This window comes from Asparagus officinalis, chromosome 5 (assembly GCF_001876935.1).
Source record: "Asparagus officinalis chromosome 5, Aspof.V1, whole genome shotgun sequence".
Lineage (NCBI taxonomy): Eukaryota > Viridiplantae > Streptophyta > Magnoliopsida > Asparagales > Asparagaceae > Asparagus > Asparagus officinalis.
The window spans coordinates 129,202,314-129,226,310 of NC_033798.1; the positions used below are offsets into that span (position 1 = coordinate 129,202,314).

Sequence of the window (23,997 nt, forward strand, 5' to 3'; positions counted from 1 at the left end):
TACCTCGCCCCCGAATACGCGATGTGGGGCAAAGTCTCGGAGTCCTGCGACGTCTACAGCTTCGGCATCCTCCTCCTCGAAATATTGACGGGCCGAAAGCCCATAGAAAAATTGCCCGGCGGGCTGAAACGCACGATCACCGAATGGGCCGAGCCTTTAATAACCCAGGCCCGGTTTAGGGACTTGGTTGACCCGAGAGTCCGGAGTAACTACGATGAGGCCCAGTTAAGGAGGGCTATTGATTGTGCGGCCCTTTGTGTGCAAGGGGAGCCAGAGAGGAGGCCCACTATGAGGGAGGTAGTGGGGCTCTTGAAAGGAAGTGAGCCTAGAAATAGACTTGAAGGTGGGCTTAGGATTTCGAGTATTAAGTATGAGGAGGAGCTTATGAATCAAGATCAAGATGATGAGGATGATCATGATGATGATGATGGGGGTTTGGAGAGTGGATTTGGGAATGATAGTAGTGTTTATGGGGTATTTGGAAAGATGGAGGTGCAAACTATGAGAGATCCTTATGGGGATCGAAGGAAGGCGATGTATGGTTAAGGAGTTGAAAATACTACGTAAAGTAATTTAAGGTGAAAGTAAGTAATTGAAAGAGCATTCTTTTGTTATTAGGAGGTTTGAATTTGGCATGTTTTGAGAGATTTGAATGTGAGATTTATTTCATATTACTTTTGTACTTGGATTATTTGTATTTTGGCAGTGAAAATATTAATCATTATTAATGGTTGATAAAATATATCACTAATTCCTAATATACTAAATTTTGAATCTAACAGTGTTTTCTTCTGTTCTAATGAGATAGTTAATCATCATACTACCTTTAAAAGAGAGAGTTGTGGAAAAACTTTTCATGATTATATTGCCCATATTCTTTTTTGATATTATAATCTATTCATAAATTAACTAAATTAATTATCATTATTAATTAATCATATTACATGTCACTTCAACTTTGTCTAACTTGGCCCAAAAACTTCTAATGTTATTGTAAAACTCTCATATTAATTATTAATAATGCATAATACTATATTAATAGACAATTGCAAGTTAATAAATTATTTTGGAAGGAGTAGAAAATATAAAATTATCCTAAAATTATACCATGGCACTCACATAAGAAAATTACAACGAGTATTCTTGCATACATAAGTACAAACATACAATTTTAGAAAATATTAGGGTATTTAAATGCATAAAGATATAAGTGGAGGTATATGAGTGTAACTTTCGTAAGCTGTAAGGTATTTATGTTTAATTAAGCCTATAAAAATTTGAAGCATTTGTTAATCACAAGCAATAGTATGTGATCCATTTGATAAATAATATTCATCGTATAATATGAGGCGAGAGGCTTAGCTTATATTTATATTATACAGAAGATGTGAAAAATTTTAAGCATCATATTTTGAATAAGTCTCAAGATTTTGAATTATAAATGAAATTATATACTTCGCTTAGAATTATACTCCCTCTAAAAGAGGAAGTTGTAGAAAAAATTTATATTACCCTAATTTTTTAAATATTATATTTTAATCCTAACTAAACTAAATTAATGATTATTGTTAATTAATCATATTATATGACACTTCAAGTTTGCCTAACTTGGTCCCTAAAACTTCTAATGTTATTGTGAAACTCTTATATTAATTATTAGTAATATCTAATAATATATTAATAGACAATTGCATGTTAATAAATTATTGGCAAAATGGTCAGATTGGTATATTTTTTCGAGGCTTGGTGACATGTTGGTATATTTCTTTTAGTTTTGTCAGATTGGTATATTTTCTCAACTCCGACGTCATATAGGTCTTAAATTTGGCCAGAGTTACTGTTCCGACCAAATTTAGTTACTATTCCGACCAAAAATCTCATTAGCCCTGGTCGGAACAGTAACTCCGGCCAAATTTAAAACCTATATGACGCTGGAGTTGAAAAAATATACTAATCTAACAAAACTAAAAAAATATACCAACATGTCACCAAGCCTCGAAAAAATATGCCAATCTGGCCATTTTGCCATAAATTATTAATGGAAAGAATAGAAAATATAGAATTATCGTAAAATTATATCATTATATTCATATAGGACAATTACAAATAGTATTCTTGTGTATAGAAGGTATAGACATGCAATTTTGAAAAATATTAGGATATTTAAGTGCACAAGATACAAGTGGAGGTATGTAATTGAAACTTTTATAAACTGCAAGGTATTTAATTTAATTAAGCCAATAAAGATTTAAAGCCTTTGTTAACCATAACCAATAGTATGTGACCTCTTTCATAAATAATATACATCATACAATATGAGGCTAGAGGATTAGCTTATATTTATATACTAGAGGAAATGTGAAAAAATTAAAGCATCATATTTTTGAATTCATATACGTACTTTGCTTAGAAAGCTTTAGAAGAGGCTTTCGAAGGACTACTACAAAGTGTTGGGCATCACATAAATGCTGGACAAAAAAAAAATCCATGATATTAGATTGTAATAATCGGGGTTATGTAAAAAATATCTGAGTGTCATATGAGATAATACTCATACATAATATAACATTGTAATCTATAATCTCATATATTGATGAATTTTCAATATGAGAATTTGCGTCAAGATATATACTTAAGATTTAGGAGAGCTGAGAGTGGAGAGATTTGGGATATGAATTGAGGCTTTTGTGACTTGTGCTTTAGTTTGATTTCCAAACACGACCTAATACCAAGCCCACAATTAAATTAAAAATTACTCGATTTTGTTATATCAGCCAATATTTTCGATAATGATCGATATATGAGAAAAATCCCCAAATAAAAGAAAACAAAATAAAACCATAAATATTATCAAGATAAAGTATTTAATCTTTTATATCAGTCGATATAGCAATATATCTGCCGATATTTCACATATTGCCTATAAGAGCAATATTTAAAGATAATTTAGATATCATTTCCTTGATTTTAAATCTCCAATAATTCTACATTATTCCCTTAAAAATTTAAAATTGCTTATAATTTAGGGACTAATATTGAATTATAAAACATTTTAGGGACAAATATGTAAATAAGATAAATTTAAAAGAATAGTTAATTTTTTGAAAACTCTCTCAACTATGGGGAATGTCTCAAAAAAGCAACTCAACTAATTTAATTTGACAGAACCCCCTAACTATAGAGGTGTTGTAGATAAACTCTCCCAACTTTGGTGCAATTTTAGAGAACACCCTTCGACTTAGCGTATCCTATACAAACCCCCTTAATGTAAAATACTTTAATATGTGATTTCGTCAAAATGACCTGTTGAAGAAAGCCATTTCAGTTAAAAAGAAACCATCAACCGATAATTAAAGGATTACGACCAATTTACAGTTCTTTTTTACCTCTAAATCTTCATTTTTTCTTTCATCTAGCAAAAACTAAGCTAATTCTTTTATGGGTGAGGGATATTTTGATTTTTCCAAGTCAAGTACTTATCACATAATGAATTCGACTCAATGATATTAGTTTTGAGGGGTTAATTGAGAAAAATTCATAGGATTAAATCAAAATTTTGAAGTTGAGATAGATTAACTACAACACTCTAAATTTGACGAACAAAGATTTATTCATTTCAAGTAGTTGGGGAGAGGCGGGGGGGGGGGGGGGGGGGGTTAACATTTTCCCCATAGTTGAGGGAAAGTTTTTTAAAATTAACCATCAAACAAAGCACAATTTTAAGACACATGTGACATCAATCTTATAAGAGTGGATTTTATAACAAGTCTATCGGTATCTCTGAAAATCTTTTGCTACAAAATTCGCATAGAGAAATTTAATCTTTATTTGTGATGACTATGTGATCCTTATGGTTCTCCTTATCTTTTATGCTTTGTGATATATTATTTAACAAAACAAAATAAATTGTTTATTTTATATGTCTCACATTTATGAAACATATAGTTTGGATATGAGTGTTATTAGTTTCTTTTAAATCTTTAATCTAAATTTTTGGACATTATTCAATATTTGATAGATCTAAGTTATTTTGTTAAATTACAATCCATATGTGTACAAAATATGTTTAAATCATTCTCAGATTATATTTTATAGTTTTCTGAAATTAGAGAGTAATCATTTTGACAAATTAATTAATTAGTTGAGAAGATGTAGGAGGATTATAATATTAGATTTTAAAATTGATCATATAATTTATATTTTTTTTCTTAATTAATTAAATTTGCACATTCTAACTTTGAAAATTCTAGAAAAAAAAGTTTTTGAATATCTATAATACTCGGGCCCCGGATAATAGAAAGTGGAAGTAAACAATAGGTGCGAGTGGCTTCTTTATAATTAAACAAAATTCTCTATGACCAGATAAACCTACCATTTTACGTTGATGAATTCAAGATTTATTTTTTCATTAATAATAATAGTTTTTTAGATATTGGTGCTTACATCATTAAAATTTTAAAATTAGAATTCCAAATAATTAACTTGCTCTTGGATCATCAATATTTTAAGACTTTAAGCCTCACTAAGTATGTGGAAGGTAAAGTGTTGAAATCAACAAGATTTTATATATTGAAATATCTGAATTTTTTTAATATATTATGATAATCATAAACTTTTTTGCAACTATGTTATAATAAATACATATAAACTAAAAATCAAAAATTATAATAATTAATCACGTGCATTGCACGTGCATTCCACCTAGTAAGGTAAAATACCCCTATCATCAGTCAGGAAATAATTATTTGGTGTTTTATGTGTGCGTGGTAACTTTGATTAGTAAAGATGTTAGATATTTTGTTAAGAAAAGACAATTTTGCCTTCATAAATAGTAATAAAAAATTTATAATTAAAACATGTTTTTATTAGCAATTAAAAATATGTGTAACGGCTATATAATTATGGGGTACGTTACAAAATTTATGACGAACGTTACGGAATTAATTACGGGTTTTGTAACGTCTTTTCCAACCCTATATATATATATATCCGTATGTTGAGCTCAAAATGATAAGAAAAAATATACAACAAGTTTCTCTTGTTTTTCTTCTCTCCCCTACATATTATTTTCATCTACATCTTAGTTTTATTTTATGGGCAACTTCCTTCATCTGAGCTGAAGCTTTGCACTCTCGCCCGAGTGCAGAGGTCGGCCATTTCCGGGGGCTTTTACCGCTAGGGGCAATAGGCGGGTTCTCAATCTTCTAGGGCAATGAATACACGACTGCTTCCGATCAGGCCAGTTTTAATTGTTTATTTTTTCGGATTTATCTGCATGCTATAATCTTAATTATTTGATAAATTTCCAACAATCTAGAAGATTGAGAAGTTTATAGCTTTTGCTTTTAATCCGTGAGAAAAATATATATATATCTCTTTCTGTTTTAAAAAAAAAGAGAAAATTAATAATAGTTAATTTGTTGTAATTTGCTTTACTTGCTCTTGTTTATTTGTTAACTGATAATTTAATTTAGTTGTTATTAAAATAATATTTAAAAAATAAGGAAAATTTGTTACTGTTCACCGAGGGTTACTGTTCACTCGGGAATTTTTTTGTTTATTAAGCAATTTTATTATTGTTCATCTAATCTAACTGCTTTCATTATTTGTTGGCATAACTAGTAATTAATACTATTAGTTAATTGCTATTAAAAAACGGTTAATGTTCATCCAAAGCAGTTACTGTTCATCCAAGATATAAATGTTCATAGGATTAATTAGTTGTTGATTAAAATTCGGAAAAACTGTTATAAAAAAAACGTTACTGTTCATAAAAAGAATCCAGTTACTGTTCACCAAAATATCTTATTGCTTTAATTATTTGTTTAATATTATTGTTGTTTAAAAAAAACCAAAATATTTTCTATTACTATTCATCAGAAAATTAATTCGAGATTACAGTTTCTTTCTGTTCATCCATTTTAATCACTATGGTTAATTGCTGAAATTAATTTGTTACTGTAATTACTATTAATTGTTCTAAACTAGTAATTAATCTAGTAATTACTATGGTTAATCGTGCTTTACCATTCCTCTATGAACTGCGATGTGTGCTTGATTGGTCCTGCACAACTATATCTCTAATGATTTATGACTGGCTTGCCTTTGTCATCAACTATGATGATGTTATGTCCTTTGAACTTCCTTAGCTATATATCCTTAAGTAATGTGTCATTTCTAATCATGAACACCTTAAGTGATAGATCATGTCTAGTTTCACTTCTCTTGTATGTGAATAAAACTTTCCCTTGTGCTAGTGGATAAGCACGCATTTGAAATATGCTATAAATTTGCAGCAGTATACATATTTATCCTTGAAAATTTCATATACATGGTTTTGACAAGTGAACAAAATCTGGATATATATATGCTTTGAAGTATTTAAATTTTTTCATGGTTTAATGCCTTCATTTATTTAAGCTATCAATATGGTGCCTTCTATAATTCCATACTTTGGAGTGCTTATGCATCTAATAAGCTTAGTACAGAAGGTGGTAAAAGTGAATGCAGATTTGTTCAGCAACTTAAGTAGCCGTTGTTTGCAGCAGATGAGTTTTTACTCTCAAAACATGAAAATCATGAAGTTCGAACATCAATAGGAAATATTTTAAAGTTTCTATATACTGTTATGGAACAAAAACTCATTGAGTGAACCGATTCAAGTTTTCTTAGATTAGTTGGTGTCTAAGGCAAGGTTTAGGAGTTGCGTAACGCGCTCTGTAAGGAACGAGTTACTTAATTGATCTTTGATCAACCTCTATTACTATCCTTACCTGGCTAACTACCCGAGTAAAACTTTAATCTTTTCACTTTAGGAGTTTTGGTTTGGAATAAGAGGACCGGAATTATGTGAAAATTCATTAGCCCGGACGAATGTTTATGAGCCACCAAAAAGCGCCCTTGCTAAGCATGGTGAAAGAATTCGTCCCCAGAGAGTCTTGATGAAGTTCTCCATACGAGCCACCCTCGAAGGCGGGAAACTTGACAGCAATCTTGTAATTATAATCCCGTCTCAAAATTTCACGGAATCGCTTCTTGCATCATATATTGCCTAATGATAAATGATCAATATATGAGCGAACCAAATCAAAGAGGTGATCTTTTAAAATTCTATTTTATATGGTAGATTATATTTCAAATCTTCAAATGTAAAGTTCATTTTTTTATTGCGTTATGATGGATATTGCAATAAATGTTCATATGTCCTTTTAGATAACTTGCATTTGTTACATGATTAATTACAAGGTTTTTTGCAAGAATGCACTTATAAAATTTAAAGCACGTATTTACAAATATTATTATTTGTATAAGAGGTGGTACTAGAAAATGGAAACATAAATTTGGAAGGTCTCTTTTGCAGACAACCAATTTAAATTTGGAAGGTCTCCTTTGTAGACAACCAATTTAAATTTGGAATGTCTCATTTGTAGGCAACCGATTTAAATTTAGACGGTCTCCTTTGTAGGCAACCAATTTGTAACCTCTTATAATAGAATAATTTAAAAAATTTATGCATTTGAATTATGAAGTATGAAAATATATTTTAAGATACGAAAATATATTTTAAGATACGAAATCCTATTATGCTCTGCATGTATCTATTATTAATTTCATTCATGTATGTGCATATGCATAACTACAGAATTTTTAGTTCCACATTAGTTTGAAATGTTCAGATATTAAGGTCAATCTGCACAAACACTATGTGTTTACATCTTCAGACATGGACTATGATCTTTTATAATCATAGATCATGACCTAATGTCAATTTCAAACAATATGATGAACTAATTACAAAATAAGAACTTGATAAATAAATACAACACATGCTAGGCAAAGTTATGATTCTAGACTTTGTAAAGTCTGTGAAAAGAATCTTGTTGATCCTTTGACTAAGGGATTATCCAGGAGTGTGGTTCTGGATTCATCGAGGGAGATGAGGTTAAGCCCATAAATGAATCACTGACAGCGATAACCCAACCCTTATTTGGAGACGTAGTCCCAATGTCGGTTTAATGTGGTAGAAACAAGCTGGACAAGTGACTCTCGTGTGGAGCATCGACCTAGATATATTTATATATCATTATGTAGCATTTGCTACTACCCTTTCTCTATGATGATGATGCTCTTATGATACAGCTGGCTAGGCTGAGTTTTACTCTTAATAAGTCCAACGCGTGTATTGTGGGGGGTATTAAATAAACAGCTGTAGTACCCTTTGAGGACTTACCTACGTGAGAGGAACCGTGATGGCCGCGGTTAGGGGGGTTGGGCTAACCCCTAGAAACTCTCATGAGTCGGTTTATTATGAGCATGACATTTAACGCTCAACCCGCTTTGCTTAATAGATGAAGCGTATTGTGTGTGTTTTCATCAATACCTTATTAAAGGGGCCTAATTCAAGGCCTAGTCCATTATGTCCCTCAGGTGGCGATGAACTCACTAAGGAAAGGTTCAAAGCCGGAAGCTACCTCTCTTGAATTCACGATACGAAAGGTTGCCCAACCTATATTTGTTTTATGATTTCTTGATTTCTTGATTTATTTATTGATTTCTGAGTTTTCAGTCAATATTGCCTTTTGGGGGGGACAGTTAGATATTTGGAAAAATTGCTTCAAGGCCCCAAAATCCAAAAAGTCATGTGACTCAGCCCCTCATACTTTTGGTTATGTGCTGCAGCCCCAAAATTTTGAAATTTTTTTGCCCAAACCCCTCCATCATGACTCCAGCTCATGGTTTCCTAAAAAACCCAATTTTACCCCTCCCAAAATCACTGTCATCTTCCCCCCAAAATCACACTTCTTCCTCCTCTTCCTTCCCCATCTCCTTCCTCCCTCCTCTGTCTCCTTCCTCCGCCGCTTCGACTCCCCCAGTCCTACAAGCGCTTCGTCAAGTCCTTCCGCCTCCTCGACGGCGACTCCTCCTCCCTCGCCGCCGGTTGCCTCCGTAAGGTCCGCCTCATCTCCAGCATCCCCGCCGTCAGCAGCACCAAGCACCTCGAAATCTTCAACGACGAGAAGAAGGTCATGAGTTTTAGGATCGTGGGAGGCGAGCACAGGCTGAGCAACTACAGGTCATGAGTTCTAGATTCAAGGCAACCCTTTCTTCCAAATTTCAGTCATTAATATGTACTGCAAATGTGGGTGTTTGATCGATGCCCACAAAGCGTTTGATGAAATGCCTGTTAAAGATGTGGTCAACACGGCTGCGCTTATAACTGGTTACTCACAGAATGATCATCCTAAAGAGGCATTGGAGTTGCTTCCTAAAATGCTCGTACTTGGATTGAAACCTAACGAGTTTACTTTTGCGAGCCTTTTGAAGGCCACTGGTTCTGCTGCAAGTATTGGAATTGGGGGAACAAATTCATGCTTTAAGTGTTAAATATTCTTGCAACTTGAATGTGTTTGTTGGGAGTTCATTGTTGGATATGTATGCACGTTTTGGGAAGATGGATGAGCCTTGTTTTGTGTTTGATCGGTTGGATTCCAAGAACGAAATCTCATGGAATGCTCTAATTGCTAGATATGCAAGGTTCATGTTAACTATTTTAAGGTGCTTTTTAACTATATTCAGGTTCATGTTAACTATTTTACGGTGCTTGTTAACTATATTCAGGTTCATGTTAACTATTTGAGGGTTCTTGTTAACTATATTCAGGTTCATGTTAACTATTTTAATGTGCTTGTTAACTATATTCAGATTCATGTTAACTATTTTACGGTGCTTGTTAACTATATTCAGGTCCATGTTAACTATTTGAGGGTGCTTGTTAACTATATCCAGGTTCATGTTAACGATTTTAAGGTGCTTGTTAACTATATTCAGGTTCATGTTAACTATTTTACGGTGCTTGTTAACTATATTCAAGTTCATGTTAACTATTTGAGGGTGCTTGTTAACTATATTCAGGTTCATGTTAACTATTTTAAGGTGCTTGTTAACTATATTCAGGTTCATGTTAACTATATTAAGATGTTTGTTAACTATATTTAGGTTCATGTTAACTATTTGACGGTGCTTGTTAACTAATTCAGTTTCATGTTAACTATATGAGGGTGCTTGTTAACTATATTCAGGTTCATGTTAACTATTTTAAGGTGCTTGTAGGCTGTCTAAAAATCACAATGGATAGCTGAGTCGCCATCAAACACTGATGATGGAAGTTACAATCTGACGACTTCCAGAAGGCTACAATTCGAAGATTTTCACATGTCAAAGAGTTAAAGCAAAGATTACAAAATGACAGTCTTTAGCAATACTCTAACAGAAAGGATTACAAATCGACGATCTCTTCAAACCAAGACGTGGAAACCCTCTCTGCATACCATCTTCAAGACACAACACCAATTTGATCACCTAAGCAGCTTCAACCACTGCAAACGAAGATACAGCTGCTTATGTGAGATGATTGATCTTGATGGCTGCGACAACAACATGATATTAGCAACTATTAGAGATGCTGATGAGCAGTGTAATGATATTCGACACACCGAGGAGCACATGGCTAAACCATGCAAAGAAATCTCAGTGGAGATCGTGACCCGCAGTTGATAGAGCGTTATTTAGATGCCTCAATTGTCATTGGTGTCATCCATATATAAAGACAGAGAAACTCGAACGCAGCTCCGATCGCTGCCAAGCATAACTCGAACGCAGCTCCGATCGCTGCCAAGCATAGCTCGAACGCAGCTCCAATCGCTGCCCGACGCAGTTCAAACATTTGTTCGAACGCAGCTTCAACAATCAGTTCGAACGCAGCTCCAATCGCTGCCCGACGCAGTTCAAAAATTTGTTCGAACGCAGCTTCAACAATCACTCGAACGCAGCTCCGATCGCTGCCAAGCATAGCTCGAACGCAGCTCCAATCGCTGCCCGACGCAGTTCAAACATTTGTTCGAACGCAGCTTCAACAATCAGTCCGAACGCAGCTCAATATCGCTGCAGAACGCACTTCCAGATGCTGCGTTCAAACACAGAATTTAGGCCAGAACGCATGTCAAAGCTCTGACCTGTTCAAACTAGCAACAAACTCAACAGAGTAAAGGATCTTTTTTTTTGGATTGGGGAGATCGGATTTTTGATAATCAGATCAAGAGAGATTTCTTTTCATTAATCGGAGGGGGATCTTTCGATCAAATCTTCCAGAATCAGAAAAAGGAGGATTGACTCCTTACACAGTCTGGGAAATCAACAAACGGAGGATCTCTAAACCATCGATATTTGGCTTATTAACCGAATTATTTTCGGTTCCAACAACTCTATCATTAGAGTTTGTTACTTGTTCTGAATCACAAAACTCGACAAGAGTTATCAACCGGCCAAGACAGTTGTTCCAGTGAAGTATAGATATTCGGATCGTCAACGAGAAGCAAACTCGACGCAAGCATTCGAGGGAGGCATCTCATCGCTACCGTGAAGAACCCAGAATTAAACAAAGGGGAGAATCCAGATCATTCTCTTCTCTTTTGTAACCAGGAATCCAAATTGTAATCGAGAGTTGAGAGAGTTGTAATCATTCTTTTTCTAAGCAGTTAGAGAGAATAAAACCAAACGCAATTCTTTCCTTATATTCTTTTTATTACAAAATTTCCACCAAACAGTGCTTGTTAACTATATTTAGGTTCATGTTAACTATTTTACGGTGCTTGTTAACTATAGTCAGGTTCATGTTAACTATTTTATGGTGCTTGTTAACTATATTCAGGTTCATATTAACTATTTTAAGGTGCTTGTTAACTATATTCAGGTTCATGTTAACTATTTGAGGGTGCTTGTTAACTATTAACTATTTTAAGGTGCTTGTTAACTATATTCAGGTTCATGTTAACTATTTGAGGGTGCTTGTTAACTATATTCAGGTTCATGTTAACTATTTTACGGTGCTTGTTAACTATAGTCAGGTTCATGTTAACTATTTTAAGGTGCTTGTTAACTATATTCAGGTTCATGTTAACTATTTGAGGGTGCTTGTTAACTATATTCAGGTTCATGTTAACTATTTTAAGGTGCTTGGTAACTATATTCAGGTTCATGTTAACTATATTCAAGTGCATGTTAACTATATTCAAGTTCATGTTAACTATTTTAAGGTGCTTGTTAACTATATTCAGGCACCAGATTAAGGAAAAGGCCCAGATGTAATTACATTAGTATAATAATCCATAACTTCACAATACACTGATACTCATTTTCATCTTGATGCAACTAATCTAAAGTCTGGGGAGGATGTGGATTGTGGCAAGAGGATCTCTCTATTGGGCCATATTGTGCAATTCCAGGTGGATGCCATAACCTAAAACAAGCCAAAAAAAACCCAAAACAATCAATCTTTCCCCCCCTTTTTAATATTTATTTATTTATTGAATTTAACTGGAAAATCAATGAGAAATACCTTGAAGGCAATGTGGTCATGGGTTTTGTTGGATAACAAGACATAACACGAGATCTCCTTCTCTAACTCAACTAATTAAACAAAAAAAAATGTGAAATTAGACGAAGAACTGAACACGACAAGATGAGGGTGGCCGATGTGGCGGTGGTGGCGGAGTTGAGGAGGCTGTGGAGGATGACCCGAAATGTTGAGGAGGGGCACGACGGGTGCTGAAGCGGCGACGGCTGCGGCGTTGAGGGAGGTGGTAACACCTTATGAGGCGACGCTGGAGTTTGAGAGAGAGGGAGTGGAGTTGGACGAGACAAAGAAGAGCGGAGCAAGAGGAGGAAGAAGGAGAAGATCTGGAGAAGAAGAAGATCTAGAAAAGAAGAAGAGGGGTAGTTTAGAAGGAGAAGATCTGGAGAAGAAGAAGATCTAGAAAAGAAGAAGAGGGGTAGTTTGGGGTTTTTTGGGAATTTATTTTCTTGGAAATTGTAATAAGGACTGAATCACATAGAATTTTTATTTTTGGGGCTGCAGCACATAACCAAAAGTATGAGGGGCTGGGTCACATGACTTTTTAGATTTTGGGGCCTTGAAGCAATTTTTCCTAGATATTTTGTTAAGAAAAGACAATTTTGCCTTCATGAATAGTAATAAAAATTTTATAATTAAAACATGTTTTTATTAGCAATTAAAAATATGTGTAACGGCTATATAATTATGGGGTACGTTATAAAATTTATGACGAACGTTACGGAATTAATTACGGGTTTTGTAACGTCTTTTCCAACCCTATATATATATCCGTATGTTGAGCTCAAAATGATAAGAAAAAATATACAACAAGTTTCTCTTGTTTTTCTTCTCTCCCCTACATATTATTTTCATCTACATCTTAGTTTTATTTTATGGGCAACTTCCTTCATCTGAGCTGAAGCTCTGCACTCTCGCCCGAGTGCAGAGGTCGGTCGTTTCCGGGGGCTTTCACCGCTAGGGGGGAGGGAACCATCTGCGTCAGGGCGATAGGCGGGTTCTCAATCTTCTAGGGCAGTGAATACACGACTGCTCCCGATCAGGCCAGTTTTAATTGTTTATTTTTTCGGATTTATCTACATGCTATAATCTTAATTATTTGATAAATTTCCAACAAAAGAGAAACACATAATACAGTCGCATTTTATTCTGTTACGCTACCGTTACAATGTCTGAAGCAGTATAAATAAATAAATAAATAACGTTGTACCCAATTTTGCAGAAAAAATTACTCTCGTAAAAGTATAATTTCGGCTGCAGTTATAACGAAACAAATAGTTGTAATTGTGACTATAGTTCATGTTTTGCATGCTGGATTTTTATAATTGTTGCTTGAAATTTCTATATATACCAGATCGAACAGCGTTAACCTTAGGCTCATGGATAAAGATCTTTTATAACGTCAATTTCTATCATTATCAATCATTCCTCATGATACTAAGCTTGAACCATATCGCAATGCTGTTTGTTAGTTACGGTAATAAGTGAATCTCCAATAACCCATGCCATCACCATTGAGATTATAATATTAATCTCATTATATCCACAGGCTAGCTAGGCCCCCCACAAATTAATAATCTTTTTACTAATTAACCTATACTCACATAAAATGAAACTTGACAAGGACTTACCTTTTATGCGTCACCCTCTTCACCTACTGCCAACTTTCTAATTAACTTGTCACTCTCATGAAGAAAATTGAGTCAAGAACAGTCTAGCTCCACACTCGAATAAAAAAGAGTTTAGAGCCTTTATCCAATTGTTCTAGCTTCAATATCAAGTTAAAATCAAACTCTATCCAACCTTTGCTTCAACCCCAAACCTCACCAACCGACCCACTACGGTATTTCTAGGCCAAAAACACTCATCTTGTAATCAAAACCATGCATACCTGCACTCATACTCTATGCTTCTTAACTAAGGCAAAACTTGAATTTAAGCACATTTAGTTGCTCTCACTTCCTATCGCGTCCTATCCAAAATGGACTCCGTTGAGTCTTCCTCCTCCTTTTCTTCTTCTTCTTCTTCTTCTTCTTCGTCTTCGGGGGAGAAGATTTTAGTTGGCGTTTCGCTTGATGCACGAACGAGCTCTGAGCTACTTTCATGGGCAGTGAGAGTGATGGCTCGCCCAAATGACACCATAATCGCGTTACACGTTCTTGGTTAGTATAGTTTTCACTCGCGAGTTTGATTGATCTCATATATGGTATTCTCCCTCTTTCGTGACTGAAGTTTTTTTTTATTAGTCGGGAAAGAGGAGAGCAGGCTCAAGTACGACATGAGCAGATTCCGACGTGCAAAGGCTTTTGTGATATCGATGCTCGGGGAATTTTCTGAGATTTGTCAAACCAAACAGGTATGTTGCTCGTGTTGGATCGTAAATGAATATGTGCATTGTAATTGTATATAATATATGAACATTGCTTAGGTGAAATTAGAGGCGAAGGTAAAGAATAGTTTAAGCATTGGAAGAGGACTTGTTGATGAAGCTGCATTCCTTGATGCGAACTATCTCCTTACTGGTGGTCCAAGCAATCAATCTCAGAGGTTAGATGTCAAATCATTTGTATGTGTGTTTATTGTTGATTGTAGGTTTCATCTCAATTCATCTAGATGTGTTATGAAATTAAAAAAAAAATCAATTCAATGGATAGTTTGGTGGCTGCGATTGGCACTTTGATAAGAGAAGTTTCAACAAACTAGATTTTGTTAAAAATAATGCCATGATCTGATATCTGAATTTGTCTAATTTGAGCGAAGTCCTCGTGTATTACTTTCCTAGTGCATCCTTAATTTAAGCAAATCTAATATTTGAGATTTAATTTAAACTCAGATGCAATTGTATTTCTGAAGAAAAGGAGGGCAAGAAGAAAGACTGTTATATATACGCTGTAACATCAAAATAACACCTAACTCATTCAATCCAACTCAAAATTAACTGAAGCTCCACAGAGTTCTTTCACACCTTGAGCCTTATCCTAGATTTTTGGATTCATGTAACCAAGATAATTCATTTTGCTGAAAGTTTAATTTCATCGATTTGCTTCTCAATTTCTTATAACATACCCTTTTGTGAATTAGGGATTTCTTCGAAACCGCTAAGTATTGCTTCAAGCATGCCCCTGAAAGCTGCTCAGTGATTGCTATTGGGAAACAAAGTACTCAGAATCGTGATACTGAACTTGATCCTATAACATATGAAGGTAAACCTACATCGAACTATAATATTACAATTTACATTGAAGAAATTACTAGTATCGAAAAATTTATACAGGTAACCAAGCTTCAAGCTTAAGGTGGACAAACATTTTCACACCAAAGGCAAAGCGAGATAAGAGATGCTCTTCAATTGAAAGCGTATGCGAGAAGACATCACCAGTGACTATTCTCGATGGACCAGAAGAAGATGGAAGGGATAATAATCGGAGTAAGATTTGGAGAAGACTGTCCTTTGTCAAGCTATTATCTCCTTTCTTTAGATCCTCACTTGATCTTGAGGAAATCGACGAGTGTTCATCCAATTTTGAACATCAAAAACCATCTTGGAGGTGTTTTAGCTACGAGGAGATCTCGTATGCTACAGATAACTTTCATCAAGGTGAGATTCAAACCATAAATGACAACGAATCATATTCTCTCATTCTGTAAATTCACTTATTTCACCATTTCGATCCCTTTGTCAGATAACATAGTGGGAAGAGGAGGATACGCTGAAGTATTCAAAGGAAAACTATACAATGGCCAAAGTGTAGCAGTTAAGAGATTGACAAAAGAGAACAGAGACGAAAATAAAGAGAGAGAATTCCTCACAGAGCTTGGCATAGTCGGGCATGTGTGTCATCAAAATACAGTGTTCTTGATAGGGTGTTGTATTGAGAATGGTTTGCATCTTATATTCGATTTCTCGCCCAATGGCACCCTAGCTTCTGCCTTGCACGGTGAGAGCTTTTTCAACAATATGACTACCTCGCATTATCATGATCGAAATCTATGGATTGAGAAGTTTTGATGGTTTTCAGGTAGAAATAGCAAGTTGCTGGAGTGGCAAATGAGGTATAAGATTGCAGTAGGAATTGCTAGAGGCCTGCATTATCTTCACAAATGCTGCAGGAGACGCATCATTCACCGCGATATCAAGGCTTCCAATGTTCTCCTAGGACCAGATTTTGAACCGCAGGTGGAATTTTAATTAAATAATGAAATTTTGTGTACGTAGGGAACTGACTTGGTTGATTATTGCTTCATATAGATTTCAGATTTTGGCCTGGCAAAATGGCTTCCTAAGCAATGGACTCATCATTATGTCACTCCAATAGAGGGAACATTTGGGTAAAATTCTTGAAGCCTCGAGTTTAACGCAAAAATCTTCATCCGCTTGAAGAATAAACTCTGACTGAAAATCTGAGCAGGTATCTTGCGCCTGAGTACTTTATGCACGGGATCGTTGATGAGAAGACGGATGTTTTTGCATTTGGTGTTTTGCTTCTGGAGATCATTAGCGGGCGAAGGCCAGTAGATTCATCGAGACAGAGCCTGCTCCTATGGGTAAACATATTCTACACGCTCTGTATTATTTCGATTTCAGATTCATGGCTTGTTAAATTTTGAAAATTTTGAGCAGGCAAGGCCACTTATAGAGTCTGGAAACATTGCCGAGTTGGCTGATTCTAAGCTCAGGGGAAATTTCGATAAGGAGCAGATGCATAGGCTTGTGCTTGTTGCTTCCTATTGTGTAAGGAATTCCTCCATTTGGCGGCCATCCATGACCGAGGTAAAACTTTATGCATGCTTTCCATAGTTTCAAACTTTGTTTAAAAGAACATGTTGACGTATCAAAAAAGGAAATTGGGATTCGCTAAAGTAAAAGTACAACTAGGAATAGGTAAAAAAAAAAAAGAGTTCAGGATTCTTCCTGCAAAAAGACTTGATAGGTTTAGTATTCCTCAAGAATCCAAGCGTAAGGCTCTTTTGCTGGTGTTATTGCTTGATTTTATCCGAAGCTGCATCCCTTCATTGCTAACGAAACCTTATCATCCACGATTCTTAAATTATGTGTTGCGACAGGACCTACACATGTTCTGGGATTCCTTTTCGTAGATATCTATTAAGGGGCAGTTTGGTCCATTTCCATAAAATTATGGAAATGAATTCCCTGACAAGAAACCAAATTTAAAAAAAAAAAAAAAAGGATAATCTAAAGAATCCAAAACTTGTGTTTGATATGGAATAATAAAGTAAAGAATAGGAAAGCATATCCAAAACTCAAGTTTGTTTTATTTCTAAATAATAATAAGAGTTGTGAGAGAAAATGATGAGTTGTCATGTTTCTAGCCCATTTCCTAGCCAAAAGATAGGAAATGGGCTGTCCAAAAAAGTTACCTTTTTAAGAAACATTTTCTTGAAAAAACATTGAAACAAACCAAACTTTTGGAATTCTAAAATGGCAAAAAAAACCTACTTTTTGTTCCAAATCCTTAAAAAACAACTTGTTTCCAATAATTTAGGACGAACCAAACACGCCCTTGGAGAATATAATTACTAGAAGGAAATGTGCTCAAAATTTACAGAAGAACAAATTGGAGTTACATCTGGCAATGTAAATAAATTTGCAGAGGTAATAAGATACGATGAGAAGGAATAAAATGAGAAGTGAAATCAGACTGTAGCCATCAGAAATTTTCTTTGGAGACGCAACTGAATTTAAGTTTAGCAAGCTCTCATGGCTAAAATAAATGAAATTTATATCATTTATTTGCAGGTATTAAAGATTTTTACAGACGTGAACGACCCAGAAGCAATAGAAAGCTGGAGGACGACCGAGTTGCAGAATGAAGAACTGGATGATTGTGCGATCATTTAGCTCTTAAAATGATCGATTTTGAGGATGATTTGGTTCCAAGATCTCTACTGATATTTTCCCACCGTGTCTTTTTACTCTTGGGTTTTTTTCATATATGTCCCTGATGTTGTATCTATTTCTAAACTTGCCCTCCAAATCATTATATTTGTAAATTTGCTCCTCAAATTGATTTGACCCCCCAAAAGTTTGCCCCTAAGCGCCGTCAAATTATTAACAGTTTTGAAAACTATGTTACATCTTTTGCCCTCCAGATTTTGTCAGCGTAAGCTTCTCGCCTATGCGTCTTGTTCACTGGGTTTTTTTTTTTTTCTCCGACCCTTTAAACTCGTTGTCTGTAGGTAGCTCGAAGAGAGGTACCGGAACGATTCAAGGATCTATGAACATCAAGCTGGGTATTAAATATATCCGATCATTTCTCCCTTTGAACTTACCAGATGTTTTCTAAACCAAACCCTAAATCAAATCTCAGTTAATTGCCGAACCAAATTGAAACGAGAAAACTCAAAACTTTTAAAATAATGAAGCCGCCAAAGTTGCATACGCCCGATTGGGGTTTCTGTACAAAACTGGTTGGGTTCTTATTTCGTAATAAGGGTTGCATGTTGTAGCCTAATTGGACTTTTACTTTTTCCTTGGCCCTTGATTAATTTTCTTAACAATTAAAATAAGGTAAAGATGCAATCTACCCCTACAAATCAATAAAAATCTAACAGCAGTCAGGGTTAGGGGCAAAATCGGTGTATCAGATCAATTTGAGGGGCAAATTTAAAATTGTAATAGTTTGGAAGGCAAATTTAAAAATACATATAATGTCGAGGGCGTATAAAGAAAAAAAAAACCCCTCCTTAATCATTGGTTGTCCATCAGAGCTTGGTAGGATAGGCAAGATTCACTTGTACCTATAGCTTTTCAACCGTGAGCATGCTCGGTGTTCCCCCTCACTTTTGCGAGGAACTTTATAAGTTTTATCTGTGCGTGTATTAATATTTGGTAAAGTTTTTTTTTTCAGGATTTTGTACTTTACGGGTTGTTTGGTTCGTTTCCTAGATATATGGAAATGCATTTTCATGTAAAAACCAACGGAAAGCTTATATCCTACGTGACCATGAAAAATCTGATATGGAGACTATGTAAAACTTTTCCACCGAGTTAAAAAAAGAACCAAACAGCCTCTTAACAAATTTGACGGAACTGGCACAAAGCAAAGCTATTCAGTAGATTTCTAAGGTCCTCTGCAAACCACACAGCAACGCAAAATTTTAACTAGATTAATTGTTTTTTTTTTCCTTGCAAAATTAAGAAAGATAAAGGTGTCTTAATATACAACAAAGAGCAAATTGAAAAGCAGTACAAAATCTAAAAAGCAAAAAAGGAATATTACAACTTACGACAGATCAAACCCCGGGTCGGGTCTCAGAATGAAGGTACGACCCCGCGCCTCCGCCTCCGCCGCCGTCGGGGACCACTCCAACCTCCGATGATGATACCTGAGGTAAGTAATTTAGTTCCGTTTCGATTAGATCTGGGATCCTAGGGTTTAGTTTGATAATTGATGGAGAAAATGGAAGAATTTGGTGATTACGCTGTGGCTCATCGATTGAGCGTTGTAAGAGCTGTATGAATGCTTCCCGAGGGTGAAATCGAACTCCAACGACGCCGTCTGGCACCAAGCGCAGGAGGAGGAGGCGGCGGAGGGAGGTCGCGCGTTGAAACCGCCGGCTCCGACGGAGCGGCTTTCCCTGGCACCGGCACCAGGCTGTCGCCGTAGTCCAGATCCAGATACGGATCCACGTCAGCGAAGAAGTTCAGATCCGGGGTCTCCATCATCCCCGTTAGGGTTAGGGTTTGAGCTCGGATTCGTCGTCGTCATCCACGTGGCGGCCTTGGATTCGTTGTCCTCCTCGTCCCCGCAGTAAGAACCCCACCGCCGCGTTCGCGCCGAGTTGTTTGATGGCGGCGTGGACGGCCTCGTAGAAGGGGACGACGGGGAGGCGCTCGTGGCGGCGGCGAGGGGGCTGGCCGCGTGGATGTCGGCGTCGCACGTGCGCAGAGGGTGGCGGCGTCGGCCTTGCACGTGACGGCAGAGGGCCTGCTGCAAACCTCGCATCAGCCACACGCCGCGCTGCCGGGAAGCCAGCGGGCTGGCACCGTGCACGCGTGAGTCGCCAGCGTGCCGCGAAGAGGTAGGCGCGCGTCGCCTCTGCAGACAGAGGACGCCGGCGAGGTCCTGCACGAGTCGGCAGCGCTTGGCAGTGAGCCCCCAGTAGCCCTCGATTTCTTTCGTCGCCATCACCGAGTAATATATTTTTTTAGCGAATTTTCTATTGGGTTACTGGTTTCTATTCTGGGCAATGGCTTTGGGTTCGGTTGCGCTGTGAGATAAGCTATTGTTGGGTTGGGTTCTTGTTTTGGGGGCAGGTGACGAGAACGCGGGGGTGACGTGGAGGTCTTAATGCCACTTAAATTTTGTTTAATTATGCTATTTTGGGAAAGGAGGGGAAATTGCTGATTTGCCACGGACAGCTGCCCGCTCTTCGCGCCTAGATGGGACCCTCAGCTGAGTTTTTGGGAGTTGAGCTTAAGGTCCATTTGTATAATGTAAGTATTAGAAGTAAGAAGTATGTTATATAAGTAACTTTCAAAGCTATGAAGTAGTAAGGAATGGAAACAACATTTTTTTTGTTTGTTTCATATATTTTTAGAAGTAATAGAAGTAGAACTTTTTCCTCTTCATTTACTTTTTTTATTTGGATAACATTTAGAAATATTACTAGGAAGTAATTTTATCATTGAAAAGTTGTTAGAAGTAACTAATAAAGAAAATATTAATAAAAAAAATTATTTATGTCTTAATTAATATGCATTTCAATTACTTCCGAGCTACTTCTGAGTATTGAGGATTGAAAAAATATTTTAAAAGTAAGGATGACACGTATGTGCCACATAAGCATTTAGGGAAGTATTGGAAGTAAGTTTTTCAGAGAACCAAACATAATTTTTTGTTTGGAAGTAGCAGAAGTAACCTCTACTTTTTTTACTTCAGCTACTTTACAATTACTTCCGTGCAAACAAACAGGCCCGTAGGTGGGGGAAATTAATGGCTTTTTTCATATTGAACCGTGAAATGGCGATTATTTCATAAAATGTGGAGGAAGTAGAATTATCAATAAAATGAAGGGAAATTTGCTTCTAGCGCCCCAAACTAGATTTGCCTCTCCGACAAGATTTATGGTGTGTTTGGGAGATGTCTCAGGGAAGGGAACGAAGAGAAATTTTTTCCCCTTCTTTTCATTTCCTTTCTTTACCTCCCAATTTGGGGGTAAGATTTTAGTTTAATTTTTCCTCTCATTCCTATCATCTGTCCTTCTAAATGGAACTCTCAAACAAAGGTAAAATAAAATTTCTTTTCCCCTTCCCTTCTCTACCCTCCATCCAAACAAGCTATTAGTCAACAAGTCAAGAACACCTCAATCAACTTTCTAATGCTTGGAACCCTTAAATTTAGTGTCACCTAAGCAAATCCCCCTCCTTTCTTCTCTTTTCTCTCTCCCCACTCCATGGTTATTACCAACAAGCTCTCATCATCTCTTCTGTTTTTCTTTCGTCGCTCCAAGACTTCCTGCATCATCACCATTCCCTCCCTCATTACCCTAAACAAACTCAATGCCTCTCGTCCTCTTTGACCCTCATCTTCGGCCGGAGAAGATGGAGCTCGCCCCTCCATCAAACCTCTTATGGCCTCCCGCACCATCACCCTCACCCCCACCCCCACTACCCCAAAACGATGGCCTCCATTCTGATTTCAAAGTCTTGGACTCATCACAAGATCATATAGGAGGGATACGAACACTAGTACTTGTAAGTGCATATAAGTTATTCGACGAAATACCTATGAGAAATAAATCCATCACGTATAAACCTTCGAGCGAGGGCCAAGCAGTTAGAGAAGAAGAATATGTGGGTTGTGACTATATGGACCTTGGAGGTGAGGTGGTGGAACTTGGATTTGGCCTAGCGAAGGACGAGCAATGTTGAGACCGGGGTTGGAGATCGTTGTGGATTGAAGGAGAAAGAAGAAGAGCATGAAAGTATTTCCCTTGCTAGCTAGTTTTTTTAGCTCATGAGTTCTAACGTTACAATCCACAACTAATAAGTTCACAATGGCGATGAAAGAAATGAATTTGATAGATCAAAGGGTTTAGGTTACTGTAATAAATTACTCCCAAAAGTGATAAGCAAATGTTTATTTCTCAGGCATAATGTATGATTATTTAATTTAGTTTGTTGCTAATTTTTCTAGTTAGTTGTTAAGGTTATAAATTAGTTGATAACCATACAGATTGATTTTTAATTTTACGGGGTACTTGTTAAGTTAATAACGTAATTGTTAAGGTTACAATATATTTGTTAAGGTTACAGTTTAATTATTAAGTTTACAATGTAGTTGTTAAGTTTATATGTTAATTGTTAATGTTACGATTTTGTTGATAAAGATACACATTAGTTGTTAATTTTAAAACTTGGTTGTTAAGGTTACAGTTTTATTGTTAATGATACATGTTTGTTGTTAATGTCATGGTTAAGTTATTAAGACTACACATTAGTTGTTCCAGTTACAATTTAGTTGTTAAAGTTACACATCAGTTGTTAATGTTATCGTCAATTTACTCGTATGACCCATGTAAAGTGATTTCTGACTTGAGGTGTCAGACATCTTTTTCTTCAAGAAGAATAGCTTTTATATACAGGTACACATAAATCCTACAGTCATATCTATATATAAAACAATAATAATCATTAACAACCACTACCCACATTAACAAAATAAAAACGTTAACATCTATATTGTAACATTAACAACCAATCTGTAAGATTTAAGATGCAACCTTAACATCTATACTGTAACCTTAGCAACTGTTTTGTACAGTTAACAACTAATCTGTAAGGTTAGCAACTAAATTATAATGAGAACAACCAAACTTCAAGTTAACAACCAATCTATAAGGATAATAACTAAATTGTAACATTGACAACTAGTCTCTGAGATTAACAACTAAATTGTAACCTTAACAATTGCGCTATAAGGTTAACAGTTAATCTAAAACCAATTACAATTAATGAATAAAAATTACAAAAGTTATAATAACTAACTCATAAGTTTAACGTCTAACTTAGAAATATAACAACCAAAAAATAATTTTTTTGCTAATCCATCAATCAGAGCTCCATAAGCGTACCTATCCAAACTCTCCATTCTTTAGAAACTTTTACTGTAACAAGTCCTTCACATTGTTACTTAGAGTTTTGGTAAGCACAATGTAAGAGGCTACATAGGAGAAATCCGAATATATTTTATCTTGTTATATATCTTTTTATGTAACTTCAATTGAACGACATAATGCATATTTCATCTTTTAGTTCTCTCCTCTTCCAAACATGAGATTGCGGTCTAACATTAACACTACTTGCCTGAAATTATAGTATTTTCCATCAATAATTTGTGCAACCCAAGATTCATCTTTAATAATCTGACTAAACTCATTAAATCCCTTCAATCTTATTAACAACTTATTAAATCCCCTTTAATCTTGTTGGATCTGAGAGAGGAGGGATTCAATGATCTTGAAGAGGTTGGTGGAGGAGAAACAGGAGATAAGGAGGAGGTGAAGAGATCGTGGCGGTGGCCGGAGGAGCAATTCTTGTTCTTTTAAAATAAGTTTAATAAAAA

General features: G+C 35.8%; 1 protein-coding gene and 2 pseudogenes across 1 annotated transcript; 2 read left to right on the forward strand and 1 right to left on the reverse strand.

The window, feature by feature from the left end:
* LOC109842612 overlaps nt 1-546 on the forward strand; it is a 3,294-nt pseudogene extending 2,748 nt beyond the window's left edge.
* LOC109841319 (probable receptor-like serine/threonine-protein kinase At5g57670) lies at nt 14,218-18,462 on the forward strand. Its single transcript, XM_020410249.1, has 11 exons — nt 14,218-14,571; nt 14,656-14,765; nt 14,838-14,956; nt 15,491-15,612; nt 15,684-16,007; nt 16,093-16,347; nt 16,429-16,586; nt 16,659-16,738; nt 16,819-16,954; nt 17,031-17,180; nt 18,168-18,462. Exons 1-11 carry the CDS (start codon nt 14,391-14,393, stop codon nt 18,267-18,269), a joined length of 1,737 nt encoding a protein of 578 aa, XP_020265838.1. The 5' UTR covers nt 14,218-14,390; the 3' UTR covers nt 18,270-18,462.
* LOC109842613 lies at nt 19,465-20,559 on the reverse strand (annotated as a pseudogene).